The sequence below is a fragment of the Pelodiscus sinensis genome, chromosome 2 (assembly GCF_049634645.1).
Source record: "Pelodiscus sinensis isolate JC-2024 chromosome 2, ASM4963464v1, whole genome shotgun sequence".
In the NCBI taxonomy this organism is placed as follows: domain Eukaryota; kingdom Metazoa; phylum Chordata; order Testudines; family Trionychidae; genus Pelodiscus; species Pelodiscus sinensis.
Window position 1 is genome coordinate 95,650,986 of NC_134712.1, and position 16,149 is coordinate 95,667,134.

At 40.3% G+C, this 16,149-nt stretch overlaps 1 protein-coding gene across 1 annotated transcript in view; it reads right to left on the minus strand.

The window, feature by feature from the left end:
* Positions 1–340: 340 nt before the first annotated feature.
* The window catches only part of FBXO15 (F-box protein 15), a 46,320-nt gene continuing 30,511 nt past the window's right edge, over positions 341–16,149 (minus strand). The window contains exons 9-10 of the mRNA XM_006121413.4: positions 9,505–9,629; positions 341–6,088 (exon numbers count right to left, since the gene is read on the minus strand). Coding sequence (XP_006121475.1) covers positions 5,819–6,088; positions 9,505–9,629 — 395 coding nt within the window. The 3' untranslated portion in view covers positions 341–5,818. The remainder of the gene's footprint in view (positions 6,089–9,504; positions 9,630–16,149) is intronic.

A 16,149-nucleotide genomic window follows, 5' to 3' on the forward strand; every position in this document is an offset into this window, starting at 1 on the left:
TACATCAGGTTTATTACACTGTTTCCTTTGCGTAATGTAGCATTTTTAGTTGAAAAGACATTTAAATGATTAAAAGTACTCCTGTGTTTTACACTGGAAATATCAAATATTAATAGAACAAATTCAGTTCAAAAGTCAGTACCCACAGAAGGTTGTTACCATCCACTGGCTGTTTGGTGGGCAATGTAAAGTGAGTTTGGTGGTTTCACACCATGTCTTGGAGGACAAGTTTATTCATTCACAATACAAAAGTTTCTATGCAACTGGAACCAATCTGTGAGTTTAGTGATATGAGGTCAAAAGTGGAAAGGACATGGAAGCTGAACTTTTTCCACTAACGGGGGTCCTTCAAAAAGTCAGATATGAGACACATTGGTCAAGCAGTGTGAGCTACTGCTGTCCATGCAGCACTTGCCTGTGCATGCCGCACTTCAATTTCTCTCATTTCAGCACCTATCACACCACAGAGTTTGCTAAATTGAAGGCTTTCGTTTTTAAGTAAAAAAAAAACCAAAACTACCAATGAGGATATTAAAACTCATGCTTTGAAATGGATCATTTATTGGTAAACTCACTTTTTTTTTTTTACACCTCCAAGAGTTATGTAGACTCATAGACCAGAAGGCATCATAGGATCTAGAATCATAGGCATCTAGTCTGACTTCCTGCACATTGCAAGCCACAGAACCTCAACCACACACCCTAGTAACTCAGCCAGTCTATTACAGAAAACCTGAAACCTTTAAATCACGATTTGAGGACATCTGCCACTTACAGTCTTTAAACATGCAAGTGACCAGTGTCCTACACTGTAGAAGAAATTGAAATAAAACTAGGATCTCTGTCATTCTCAACTCCAAATGTGGCAAACAGTTAAACACAGCATGTAGGTCCCAGAGCCAAACACCTGAGAAAGAATTCTCCGAAGTAGCTCAGAGCCTTCCCCATCTAATATCTCATCACTGGCCACTAGTGATATCTGCTACTAGCAGCAGATGATCAGCTGCATGCCACTGCAGACAATCTCATGATACCATCCCCTACATAAATTCATCAAGTTCAGTCTTTATGCCAATTAGCTATGTTCCTGCATTGCTCCCTTGGGAGGCTTTTCCAAAACTGCACTCCTTTGATGGTTAGAAACCATCTAATTTCTATCAAACTTAATGATGGTTAATTTATATCCATTTGTTTTTGTGTCCACACTGGTGCTTAACATGAATAAACTTCTCTTCCTCCCTGGTATTTATCCTTCTAACATATATAGAGAGAGCAATTTTATCTCCCTATAGCCTTCTTTTGGTTAGGCTAAACAAGCCAAGCTCTTTGAATCTCCACTCACAAGGTAGATTTACCCATTCTTCTGACCCATTCTCTGGACCTGTTTGAGTTTAAGATGAATTCAAACATGGGAAACCAGAACTGCACTTGGGATGAATTCTCACCACTGCCAGTCTTTTCAGGAAATATCTCACCTGACACATCCTATAATTGCATTAGCTTCTTTTATGGCTACATCAAATTGGTGATTCATCGTTGCTGAGTCTGTGACTAGGACTCCTGATGATTACTTGACTCTTCCCCATTGCCATAGGCTAGAGGGAAGGGGAAAAGTTCTTCCTGTGAAAGAAGCCTGTTTGTGTGAGTCGTTTAACATGGGGAGCTGATGTGCATCAGCAGCCACACAGATCTTTTCAGAAAAGGCATCTCTGTTCAGTGGCAAGAAGGTCAAAGATGACAGGTTTTTCTTTAGTTGCTGCCTTCATCCGTCTTCACAGCCATTGAAAGGTGATCCTGTTTCATCCACCTGTCCTACCATTGAGATCTTATATTGGGTTGTTTCAGGTGTGCCATAGTTATCTTGCGAGCCACAAATATCCCCAGGTCTTTGTCTCCTCCTTGATTTCCAACTGATAAGACTTCAGCTCACAACAAAAATTCTCTGTTAAATCCCCATATGCATGATATTCCACTTTGCACAACATAGTTTCATCTCATTTCTATTACTCCAGTTTTCAAGATCATTCAGTTCTTTTTGTGTACTCTCCTCTGTATTCATAGTACCTCCCAACAAAAACGATAAATAAGATTGGTCCCAAGCCCTATCTATGAGGAATTTCATTAACCTTCCTCTGGCATAACAGTTCAACTTTCAGCATGACCCATTGTCGTCTCCTTTAACCAGTTCCTTTTCCACTTTTCAATTTTCGAATTAATACACATCTTCTCCAATTTAACTAATTTCCCACATAGAATTGTATCAAATGCCTTATTGAAATCCAAGTAGATTAGATTTCCTGTCTAAAAACAGAAATCAGTTATCTTCTCCAAGAAGGAGATCATGCTGGTCTGGCACAATCACCTACTTTTTGTAAAACCACCATTTAACCCTTTAACTACTTTTTCTTTCAAAATGTATTCCAAGACCTTGCCTATAACTAAGATCAAATTAACAAGCTTGTGGTTTCTCAAATCACTTTTTCCCTCCTTTCTAAAAAACAGGAACTATATTATCAATTCTCCAATCAGAGGGTACACTCCAAGTTTCATTACAGATTCATTAAAAATCCTCTCTATTGGGCTTGTGATTGCAGGTGCAAGTCTTTTTAATATTCTTGGACAGAGACTATCCATATCCTCTGACTTAGTCCCTTTAACCTATTTGATTTTGATTTCCACCTTGGATGTGTTATTTTCTACTTCCATGTCCTCAACTGATAGCGGTTTTCAAATATCTAAAAGGGTGTCACAAGGAGGAAGGAGAAAATTTGTTCCTCTTGGTTTCTGAGGACAGGACAAGGAGTAATGGGCTTAAAGTGCAGCAGGGGAGGTTTAGATTGGACATTAGGAAAAAATTCCTAACTGTCAGGGTGGTCAAATATTGGAATAAATTGCCAAGGGAGGTGGTGGAATCTCCCTCTCTGGAGATATTTAAGATCAGGTTAGATAGACATCTGTCAGGGATGGTGTAGACGGAGCGTGGTCCTGCCTTGAGGGCGGGGGGCTGGACTCGATGACCTCTTGAGGTCCCTTCCAGTCCTATTATTCTATGATTCTATGATTCCCATTAGCCACTCTGGCACTAACTCTAAGGTAGTCCCTCTATTTCTTCTGTCCTTGTTTTCTTTTTATGACTATGGAATCATCTGCTATTGGCTTTAATTTCCATAGCAAGATCCAAAACTTCTTAGCTTTTAACAGTTTCTGCTTTATCACTATGCTTTCTGACCTCCAAGGGGTGACTTTCCTCCTTGCTCATCTGTCCCATATTCCATTCCCTGAAGGCTGTTTTCTCTTAATCACCAGTTTGAAATGCTTGCTTATCCAGGTTGGTCTGCAACTCTTCCCAAAGAATGTTTTCCCCTTGCTTGAGATGCAGGCTTCAGATAATTTCTGCACAGAAATTAGGTTTTTCAGCAATAAACAGTTGGATTAACCAGCATAACTTCCCTTCCAGATCTAATTCATACAGTCTGTATTACAGTAAATGCATTAAGAATATAACAAAGATTCCTGTCTGGACCCTCAGATTTGTGATTTCTTATGATCATGAGCCCACTGTATGATAAGACGATAGTCTGTAAAGTACCAAGCTTCAAAGATGCCTCACGCTAAAAACAAATGCTCTGTATTTAAATTAAAACAGAGAGTTACACATTTCTTCCCATATAATTTCATTTTTAAAGATCAGTGAAATTTAATACAGTACCTTAAAAACTTCTCTTTGCATTGAAGGAATAAATGATGGGAGGCAGAGGTTGGGTTGGGAAGAGAGAGACTGATGCTCTTTGTCTTGCTCTATAGCTTGGGCACTGGCCTGGAATGTGGAATACCAAGGTACAACTCTCTAATCTGCCTGATTATAAACTGATCTTTGATGAAAAATTCTGCTATGAGTCCAGCATAGCAGGAACTTGTTCTTCAGCCTACCAGAGCCAAGCCCCCAAGCTAGTAGGCTATGGCTAAACCTATACTACATGTACACACATCCTCTCTACCTTTCTCAGTCAAAAAGCTCATGTTTTGATAAAACATGGACAGCTAGAAACAATTCTGTTTGAGAAAACATGTGAAAGCGTGTGTTATTCCACTGCAGAACAAAAATAAAGCTAAAAATCTCAAAAGATGTCATAAAATGGAATCAGTCAGCTACAAGTTTTCAAGTGATTTTCTTGAATATGTTAAGTCCACTATATATCAGGGAGGGGTTCCCTGTCAATATACTATAGCCAGAGTGAACAATGGCAGGGGGACGGAATGCGACGCAAGAGGGAGAACAAGGAGCTGGCTGTTCTGAAGCACAGAAATAATGTTGAGTGGCCACTTAAAATAGGAAGATACTGTGTTCTTGATTAGGTGAAGTTACACAGACATCAAACTATAAGCATACTGCTGAACCAACCCACCTTTTCTATTTTCTTTACTTAGTATCTTTGAATTCAAAGAAAATAGTGAACAAGGTTAAAAATTAAACAAAGAATCACCATATCGGTAGTAAAAAGGAAAAATACTTAAACTTGGCAATTGTTAAAATTGCCGACTCATATTCACGTTAACAGAGACAGGAGATAAACACATTCAAGCAAATCACTTTTGCCACAATTAAAAACAAGTCAAAAAGTCAACAAATAAGTAATTATGGTTGGACAACTTTATATGCAATAGAAAGCACTATGAAACATCACAAAATATATTTATTTGTAGCAAAAACTATACATGAACTTTGTCCACATCATTAAAAATACACTATTGTGCCCAAGTCACACACCTCCCTCAGTCAAAACTCCAATGGATTTCAAGTAAGGTGCTGAGCTCTAAAGACACAATCACATAGCCTGAAAGATTAAGCACAAAAGAATAGGTACATAGGATATCATTTTCAAATAAGTGCCTAAGGATAGATACTAAAAACCATAGGTTAGGTACTCACCATCTCTACTTAGGTAACTGAATGTTAACTATGTCAATATGGAGCTGATGACACTCAGCTCCTCTGAGGGAAAAAAATCAGACCTCTTATTTAGGGACCAACACATCAGTTTCTAATTAAAGGTGTCCATGTCTGAAAGCACTGACTACAACGCATGCAACAAAATTAAAACACCTGCATTTTTAACTCTGACCCAGCAGCAGTTTTAAGTCAACTTTTAAGAAAAGGGCCAATATAAATGTTTCCATTGGCAAAAGCCTTGTTCCCCATATTGGCCCATCCCTGAGCCTTGAAGTTCCTATCACAGTGAATTTTAAAATGATAAATCAGCATTAAAAATATTTCCTCTGCATAAGTTCAGTCACTCATCAAGATCATCTCATGTATATCTAAGAAGAATAGCACAGAGGCTCAATCAACACCACTTTGACACTTCAGACTTCACAGAGTTAAGTTTTTCAAGGTGGATTCTAAGATCTTAGAAATAATGTAGAATATATAAATATGGAGAGATAACAGTGTTATTAACATTATCTGTTTCAGAAGCAGCATTACATATCTGATTATTCCAGATGACATTTTATAGAGTAACTCTGATTGGTTTACCCCTACCATGCTCAGTACTTACAACAGAGTCTAGCACACATCATGGTGCTTCATATGAAAGAAAAGTCATGGCTTTTTATGTTTAAACTTTTCTCCTCAATAACAAAAGTGAAAACTATAATAAAAATAAAGACGTGACAGCACATATTTTTCAGTAAATAAAGCACAAAACAAATTGTAGCACCTGTACTGTGGGGTTCATTTCAATCTTAATCCCTTCCTCTCCTCCCAAAAAAATCATCTTGTTACCAGCAAGAAAAGTAGCTGTTTGAATTATTATAATCAGTACTTTGTTCCAAACCAGCTATTAACTTTTTCAGTGCTTAGGTAAAGAACCAGATTAACTATATAGTACTCCTTGGTTTCTTCTAACCAAACCAGTTCAATATGGACTTTACCCTCTGAATCCACATAATTTAAGTCATAGTTGTGGCCCGTATAGTCATAAAGGCAGGATGCCTTGGAAGAAAGTTTCATGTAGACTGGAGCACTGAAACACCAGAAGGGTTTTTCCATTTCGTCCAAGAGGGTCACATCCATCATGTAACAATTCTAAAAACATAAGCAAAAACATTAATTTCCTATGTGCAGCGTGTATCTCAATTACTACAAACCTTCATCCCATCGTCCTTGCTGTCAGAAAGGACTACCAGTGATGTTAGATGGAATTTTCCTCCAGGAGCCGTAAAGACCAAAAAAATTGGTACAGAGGCTCTAGCTAGTTAAAGTAAAATTCATAGCACTTCAATGTCTAATATAAAAGGACATAGTGGCTGCGTCTAGACTGGCATGATTTTCCGGAAATGCTTTTAACGGAAAAGTTTTCTGTTAAAAGCATTTTCGGAACAGAGCATCTAGATTGGCACGGACACTTTTCTGCAAAAGCACTTTTTGCGGAAAAGCGTCCGTGCCAATCTAGACGTGCTTTTCTGCAAAAAAGCCCCGATCACCATTTTCGCGATCGGGGCTTTTTTGCGGAAAACAAATCTGAGCTGTCTACACTGGCCCTTTGCGCAAAAGCTTTGCGCAAAAGGGACTTTTGTCTGAACGGGAGCACAATAGTATTTCTGCAAGAAGCACTGATTTCTTACAGTAGGAAGTCAGTGCTTTTGCGGAAATTCAAGTGGCCAGTGTAGACAGCTGGCAAGTTTTTCCGGAAAAGCGGCTGATTTCCAGAAAAACTGGCCAGTCTAGACACAGCCAATCTGTTTAACTGAAAACATTTCCAATCAACAGGATTGTAGCCTATGCATGCCAATGGTAACCTCTCACCAACCACACTGCGATACCAGCCAATACAATAAGCAATGTTTTAAACATTTTTTTAGAATATTTACAATGATATCTATATATAATAACGATCGGTTTGCTATTAAATAGTAATATCCCCTCCATTATAAGCAAACTTAGACCCAGGATTTCCATGGACCAGGCAATATCCCAAAATGGGCTCAAAAGCGCTCCATACCTATAGAAAAACATATGCACAGAACAGAGATCCTCCCTTAAAATAAAAATATTGCAAGATGTTCTCCTGCTATCACTTCTAGGAATAGGTAGAAGGTATAAAGGGTTATGATCCCCAGAAGAACAAATAAGGTATTTTAATCTTTCTTTTAAATTATATAATAAAATTAAATAAAATACTGAAAATGATTCTTTAAAACAATGTATAAAAATATCGAAGTATGCATCAGTCAACATATAGAATTCCTTGGTGTTTTAATGCAAGTTTTATTTAAAGCCTTGTACATTAAAGGCTTCTTCAGGTGTACAAATACTGAACAGACATACAAACTAGGGATGTTAAATTTTCAATGGTTACACATTTTAAGTGGTTACGTGCTGGGGAGGCTCCCTGAAAGCCGGTGCGCATTGCAAGCCAGCTTTTTAGCAGGCTCCTCACATATATTGGAAGCCTGCGTGTAATTGTGAAGGTTAACTGATGAGCCAAGGTTACTCTGTACAATGTACACGATTACAAACCAGGTGATATGTCTCTACCAATCAGCAAGGAGTTCAGAATTGTTAAACTATTCCTGTACTATACACTTTCAGTTTTATGGGTCAGACCATATTAATGATGTCAGATGTTTCTCAGCCATATGCACAAAGTAAAAAACAAAACAACTGAAACACTTTTTCAAAATATTAGAGAAATATCTGGCTCATTCTTGTTTATCCATATGACAATCAAGTCAATGTAATGTTTCAGATACAAGATATCATCATTTGTGAAGCATCAGCAATTTTTTCCTCTCTCATGGCCCTTGTCCTCTAACCCCTCTTAGTGACAAGATCCCTGTCCTTCATTATTGATTTTGTGGTTCACTTAGATTACATCTAAACTGCAGCACTATTACAGACGTATTCCAAAATAGCTATTCCGCATCTTTTGAGTGTACCCGTTATTTTGAAACATAATGGGCTCGCTATTCCAATGTCCTTGTAAACCTCATTCCACAAGGAGTAAGGGACATTTCGGAATGGCATTTTATTTCGAAATAAGTGCTGTGTAGACAGCTTATTTCGAAATTTGGCGCTATTTCAAAATAACATGAAAATAAGACACTCAATTTGCATAGCTCAAATTGAGTATCTAATTTCAACCGATGGTGCAGTATAGACGCACCTTCTAGTGATACCTTACATGCAAAGAGATTAATACTACTTTCAAATTAGTCAGGTTTTAAGATGTAAAGTTGTACTGATGACACATTAGGAACACCTTATATCAAGATTACTTATTCTTTAAATCAAACATCTGTGTATAACATAATCCTGAATGTCTTTTGAAAGATATAAACCTTAGTATCATCACTTCATCTGTAAATATGATATCCCACAAATATCCCATAAAACAATCCAAGGGTTAATGAAATGTTAAGGTAGAAAAATAAAGCACGCATGAGACATAAAATGTAGATCTATGGTTGTAAAGTCAATCTTAACTGTGTCCCTTATGTGTATGCCTTATAATATTCTCTCTCTACATATCAAATAATCTATAGTACAGAGTAGACTGGATAATAAAGCCTTGGATTTTAGCAATAAACACTGAGGAGTCCTGTGGCACCTTAGAGACTAACATTTATTAGGGCATGAGTTTTCACTTCATCAGATGAATTAGAGTGGAATTTACAGAAGTATGGTTATATATAAGGACAAAAAAGAAAGTGGGTGCTTGTATAAATGAAGACGACCGAGCATAGGAAATATCAGTTAAAAAAAAAGAATCGAGAATGAATTATAACTTCCACTGAGTCCCCAGTCTTCAGTTGTAACAATCTTAACTGTAGTAGATACTACCAACAGCAGCTGTCGTAAACCACTAAAAATTAAGCTGAATTTTACACTTGCGATTACACAGGACAACTGATTAACCCTGTAAAGCACAGTGAAGTTAGTTTAAAAATACAAACCAAATATTAACTCACTCATCATACTTATTTTTGCTCAGCCTGTGCAACTCAGAAATATAATTAAAATGCCATTTAGCTCTGTCAAAATAATATCAAAATGTCAAATTCAAGCATGAACTCTTTATCATTTATTCATTTATCATTTATTCATTTTTAGGACTGACTAAAAATATGTGCATGGATTACTTCAGATGTGTGCTCATTTAAAGGTTTCTGAACTACTCTACGGAAGTATGTAAAAAATGTATTTTTAAACTCTGCTGCTGTGTTGTACCATGTTACTTCAATCTCCTTATTAAAAAAAAGCACGTTTGTAATTTTTGGACAGCCCTCTTTCAGGAATTTAGCACAAGAGAATCCTAGGCAGACATTTCTCAAGACATTTCTCAAGAACAGCATTCACTTCATAACCTCCATAGCATCTGGATTTTGGGAGTTTTTTTTATAACAACTCAAAACCAAAACAACCGTGTAACATATTGAGCACGCATATACCACTCTTTCTGTGAAATAACTACTTCCAGAAACAAAATATTACTGATTTACCTGTACATTGCCTTCAAACACATCAGTTCTCCAGAAGAAGCCAACTTTCCCAGCAAGAGGTAAATGCTGTGAATTATTTTTTAAACTTATAACTGTAAGCCTTAAGAATCCATTTCGAATGTAATCTGAAATGATTAACAATAGATGCATAGTTACAGTATACCAAATCAAACGAGGTCAACTACTCAGGAAATAGTCTTACCTCTACATTTCCTTTCTCTAAGCCCTCTATTTGTCTCCTGACCATTAACAGAATACTTTTCTCAAAAGCCAACACCTCTTTATACCCAACTATGTGTAAAAAAAATTCAAACCAGCATGTCTCAAAGAAGGAAAGGTTTCATTTATTTTTTGAGGTGACAAAGGAGGAGGTAGAGTTGGGATTTTCAAATACAGAAATTTGAGGCCAACCAAGGACAGTAAAAAATATGCAAATGAAGAGTCCCAAATTAAACGTTGCAATCCCTTCAACAAAAACCATCAGATTTAACATCACAGGAGAAAATAAGTGATACTTCATTATCACTCTATCTAATGCAAGGCATCACACTGAACAAATATTGATGCTGGGGCATTTATATCGGCAAGTAGAAAACCTTGATTTAAATGATTTATGTTTCTTGTTGGTCCTGTTATTTTCCTAAAGAAAGATTCATTTTCATTGGTTAGTACAACTACTAAAACACATTGTTTTTGATTACTTACAATTAAATACAGTTTGGACCTCCCTGATCCGGCACCCTCAGGACTAGGGATGTTAAATATCAGTCAATTGAGTAGTCTAATAACCTCGTGGATTCATATCAGTTACTTGACTATTCTACAGGCCATAGGGGTGGGACTGGCAGCCAGCGTGCTATGGCCCCACTCCGTAAAAGCCCCCTGCCATTCTGCACTGCTGCCTCATCAGAAGCAGCAGCGTGGGGTACAGCGCAAGAGCTGGTCTGTGAGGCGACCCAGTTTAAAAAACAGCTCCTCTCACAGACCAGCTGGCTGTCCAGAGGCAGGGCTGAGCTCTCAGATCTGGCACGAGCCAGAACTGAGCCTGGCTCCTATTACACATTAAATGCAGAGCTGCAGCAGGGGTAGGTCCCAGACCTGGCGTGAGCCAGGACTGAGCTAGGCTGCTGGCCAGCCTGCTAAAAAATGTACTGTAGAAAAAAAAATGTACAGAAAAAATGTACTGTAGTCTATAGCATTAACCTATAAGCTTTTGCTTATTGGTTAATTGGTTACTTGACTACACTATTACATCCCTACTCAGGACCTAACTGATCCCAAATGAGAGGATTTGCCAGACAAGGTGAGGTCCCTCTCCTCATGGCCCATGCTGCCTCGCTGCCATCAGGCTAGGGCTCTAGGCTGGTCCCAGTCCTGTCTCAGCCCATGGGGCTCACTAGCTGCCACCAGCCCCGCTGCTGCTGGAGCCATGGTTGAAGGTCCACAGGCACTTGGCTCCATAGCCAGGACCAGAGCTCCATAATCAGGGCTAGGAGGCTGGGACCAGAGCTCCATGGCTGGCACTAGGCTGGGCTGGGCCTTCCTGGCAGACAAAGCCAGAAGTCCTCGACATGCTGCCTCTGCCCCCTCCTGACACTGGGCTCCCGGCTGAGTCGATAGTCGCCCCAACGCACTCTTGCCCCACTGCCAGACCTGCCCCACTGTCAGACCTGTTCCTAGGCTTTGTGGTCCAAAAACATCCATGGTCTCTGCTGGACCAGAGATGTTGCCAGACCAGAGAGTCCTAGTGAAGAGAGGTGCAACCTGTATAAACCTTCATATTAGACTTAGTACTTCTTTTTGCTAACCAAATGGAAAAGAATTCCAGTGAGGTTTTTCCAAGTGGAAAGAGTTGCCTTTTTAATGTACATGGAAAAAAATCAAATGGCAAATTCTGAGGCCTCATTATATTTTGGTTTTTTACTTAATAACCCATAGATATATGACAAGGACAAACAAACGGTTCACAAGATAAGTAAAATTCTTCATTGGATATACACCATAAAACTAGATCTCGAAGAAAAAATAAAGCTGATAAATCATTGTGAGCAATAGGAAGGAGGGACAGTCATTGGTATTTTTCACCATATTGACGCAGGAAAAGGAAACATCAGGTCTAGCACTCCATAGATTATCTTAACTACTTACAAATAAAGATGTGGAGTCACTCTTGCTGGCACAAAAGGTAATGTAAATTATCCTCCCTACATGAGCCGGGCTTTACTAGGAGGCAGGGCCGGACCGTGCCATTCCAGCACCCCGGGCAGACAGTTTAATTGCACCCCACGTTGGGGGAGAGCACTTGCGCGGCCCCACCCCCGCCCGGTGCATTGGGGAGGGCGCGCGGAGCTGGTGGCAGCAGAACGCACGTGCCCAGCTACCACCACTGGCACGCAGCCCGGGGCCACACTATTGGCCGACGCTGCGGGGATTAACGTGGCCCTGTCCCGGGCGGACGCTGCAGGGTGGCTGCTGCGAGCTGCTGCAGCCCGTTATCTGGAAGCTGGGTGCGTGGCGCCTGATGGCAGCTATAAGAGGCTCTGTGTGCCCCTTACAGCTGCCATCAGGCACCCCCATAGGTTGGCGCCCCGGGCAGCTGCCTGGTTTGCTCATTCCTTAATCTAGCCCTGAGGGGAGGGAAGGTGTTTATAGGACTGGCTGTCTCCATGAAGGTTGCAGCTAGTGAAGGGAAAATGAAAACAGCTTTAAATTTCTTTAGTATCTCCACAGAACACCAACTTTACAAACACAGCAGGGAAATGCTGAGTCTGTGCAGCCACCCTAGCTATATCATTTCTACAAACCTAGCTGCACACTTTTGGGGTTTCAGAAGCTACCTGCAAAACCCACAAACATACTTCTATTCCCCTGCAAACACACACAAATGAAGGCAATGATGGTCATATGTTTTCTGGGCTGCAACTCCTCCATGCTTGTACTTTTACCTGGTACCTAAGTTTACACTAACAGAAGACAATGAAACCCATGCCGAAATCGAACCCACAGTATTACAATTGTTTAACAAATTGTGGAACTATATAGAGAGAGTAGGTCCAGAAGTGCAAGGAAAATCCCACTATAGTTTGGGTGTGGCAGCAGAATTCAACCATAAAATAATGAAATGGCTAGCACGCTTATGTACCACTGTTCTTCTGGATACAGAAAGTACTGCTTGACTTCGGCATAGGTCCTTTGCTGAGGATAACAGAGATGCTGTATGAGCTCAAGCGGTAGCAGCATGCTTTTGGTTTAGGAGCAAAATTATTTTACTTCTATCATAGGAGTGCTGGAGAAGCTGCCACACCCCGACTTGAAGTAATTTCCATTATATACAGGGTTTACCATTTGTTTCAATGGCTCTCAGCACCCCCACTATACAAATTGTTCCAGAATCCCTGACTTCTACCCTCGATGTCATAGTCCAGTTCCAAATGGCTGTAGTACATAGAACAGTGTCAACTACAGACGTCACAGATGGGAAAGTGTATGTTATAGTATTTGTTTTCAACTTTGTTGGGATATGGAAGGTGGAGAGAGCAGCAAAACTGAAAACAAACGGATATACAGGCAGTCCCCGACTTACGTGGATCCGACTTACATCGGATCCCTAGATACGAACGGGGTGAGGCAACTCCCGCACATGCGCAGCAGCATTCCCGGGGCTCGCTCACCTGGGTCCTAGGATCCTCCTCCTCCTCGGGCCGGCTCCGACTGGGGTCCCGCAGAGCTGCCGGGCAGAGGAAAAGTGCCTCCCCACGCCCGCTGCCCCCCCCCCACCCCCTGCCAGCAACAGGCTGCCCCCTCCCCTGAGCAACAGGCTGCCGAACAGACAAAAGCAGCCTCTCTGCCCCTCCTCCCCTCTATACATGCCGGGCTCCCGGAGCGCAGCAGTGTCCCCGGGGCTCGCTCACCTGGGTCCTAGAATCCACCTTCTCCTCCTCTTCGGCCGGCTCCAACTGGCCTCTGCCTGCAGCAGCTGGCCACAGGGACAGGGATCCGGCAGAGCTGCGGGGCAGAGGAAAAGTGCCTCCCCACGCCCGCTGCCCCCCCCCCCCCGCGGCCTCGCATCCTGCACGCCTCCCCCCTCCCCCCCTGCCAGCAACAGGCTGCCCCCTCCCCTGAGCAACAGGCTGCAGAACAGCAGACAAAAGCAGCCTCTCCGCCCCTCCTCCCCCTATACATGCTGGGCTCCCTGGGCAAACAAAGACTCCACCAAAACAAACAAAGTGCTGGCCTCAATGTGTTAGCAAAAAAAGGACCCTCCTCCTAGAACCCTGGGTGGTGTGTGGAAATAAAGCTATTAGCTCAAAGCATGGTGCAGAGCTATTTGGTATTTGATGAGTTACTCCTTTAGTCCTGAGTTTGTCACAGGGACAGAAATAGATGTGAAATCTTCTGAACAGGGGAACAGACAGAAAAACAAACATTAGAGGGGAGTTAACCTTTCCCTATGCTATCCAAAACTAAAAAAAATGTTTGGCTAGAGTTTCCCCTACAATATGTACCAGTTCCGACTTACATACAAATTCAACTTAAGAACAAACCTACAGTCCCTATCTTGTACGTAACCCGGGGACTGCCTGTACTGTACTGCATGACTGGCTGGCAAACCACCAAAATGGACATTTGTATTAGCTCACATCTAAACCTTTATGAAATCCTCAGTGAAAAGCAGATGGTATACAGAAATAGATCAGTGAGAGACACAGGTGACTTTCTCTCCTTCCATCTACAAATGTTGTAAAATGCTTTGTGATCCTTCATTGAAAACAGTAATTAAAAGTATTATTGCATACAATTTTTAGCAAACTCCACTTCTACTACAGAACAAAGCAAAATGACAGTTCCTTATGTAAGATGGCCAACCTTTTTCAAACATTAGTGCCTAAAGCGAGGTCAATAATACAAAATTAGTTGCTTACCTTTAGAAACCTTTTGAAAACTTTGGTCTATGTATTTTGGTAATCCTTATTATCATGTGTTATACTATAAAAAGTTTTAATGTATGGTGAAAAATGTTGCTGCTTTTAAAAAAAAAAATATATTCAGCCAAACTGAAGGTAACTTATCTAAGGATTTTAATTAATTTCTCTAGATCTGAACGGCTAATGGATATTTGAAGAAACCAGATTCCAAACCTAGGCAATATAAATCCAATACAACAGAGTTTAGATCAGGGTAAATAACTGCTTTTAGCACAGAATTGCATTAAGAGTTTCCATATTAAGCTAACTTTTGCAAGCAAAAAAAGACAAAACTAGTTAATAAGCATTTTTCCCAAAGGAATGATATTCACTTTTCCACAGGTCAGTTCTATAATGTAATGGATATTTCTATTCTCATGACCCACTCAAAATCAATCACATTTTAAAGGAAATAATAAAGCAACTGACAGAATAATGCCACCAATTAGGAAGAAATATGTAGGATGCCATAGTTATTACAGGACATTAATAAAAAGAATCCCCACATCCTTTATGGGCCACCTGAAGCTATTCTGTAAGTAATATATTTCCTCTTAAAAATACTTACTCCAAGCAAGAACTGATCAAAGAAGATCTCAACCTTTAAACACTCAAGTGTGCATGCACACATGAAAAAAAAAAAAAGCTTTACATCATCCTCAAGGTGGTAAGGCATCTCTGCACTAGAAAACTTCATAAGGAATACAAGTTGAACCTCACTAGTCTCGTACTCTCTGGTCTGGCAACATCTATTGTCCAGCATAATTTTAGTTAGCCAGATATCAACTTATCATGGGTGTGGCCAAGTTTACTATGGTCCCATAGTTTATTTACAGTCACCAATCTTGGCTCTCAGTGTTCTGTGCTGTCATTTAGTTCTAATTTACCCCTAAATGTCTTCTAAGAGCCCAGTGGAAGTGTTGGTAATGCTGTTACGACAATACTGACCTCCTGTAGTTCAGCAAATTCCCTGGTATGGCACCAGTCAGGTCCCAAGAGTGCCATACTAGAGAGGTTCAACCTGTACTTCACTCATCATCTGGAACAGTGAATCCAAAAATTGAAGAAAAAATAAACCAAATACCTTAATATGGGAGTCTGCATGTCTTCTTGCATATCACACTTTTACCCTTGCCTTCTGGGGGAAGTTATGGCTATAGAAACTACATTAAATTCCAAGGAATCAGCAACTCTCTCAATTTACAGGACTCTGTAAAACTCTGTCCATTTCTCTGCCCTTTTCATTAGTCCCAATAGAATAATTTGATGCGCTGAGAATTTATGCATTTAAAAAATGAACTAAGCATTCATGAATAAATCAATTCATTAATCATCCAGACCCATTCCCATTAGGTTGATCCCAAGATGCACACTCAGATGTATAGAACTGCTAGAATGTAAGAGGTGTGCAGCCAGGCTAGTAACCCTGAGCTGATGCTGCAGTCATTGACCACAAAAGGCTCACCTACTAATCCAGATATACTTTCATTACCAATACATGAAGGCTACGTCTACACTGCAGGCTTTTTGCACAAGAACGGCTATTCTTGAGCAAAAATTTGCGGAGTGTCTACACTGCATGTGCATTATTCTGCAAGTAAATTTACAGTAAGGCGTCAGAACAAAGGGCTTCTTGCACAAGAGTTATTCCTTGCCCCATGAAGAATAAGCCCTCTTGTGC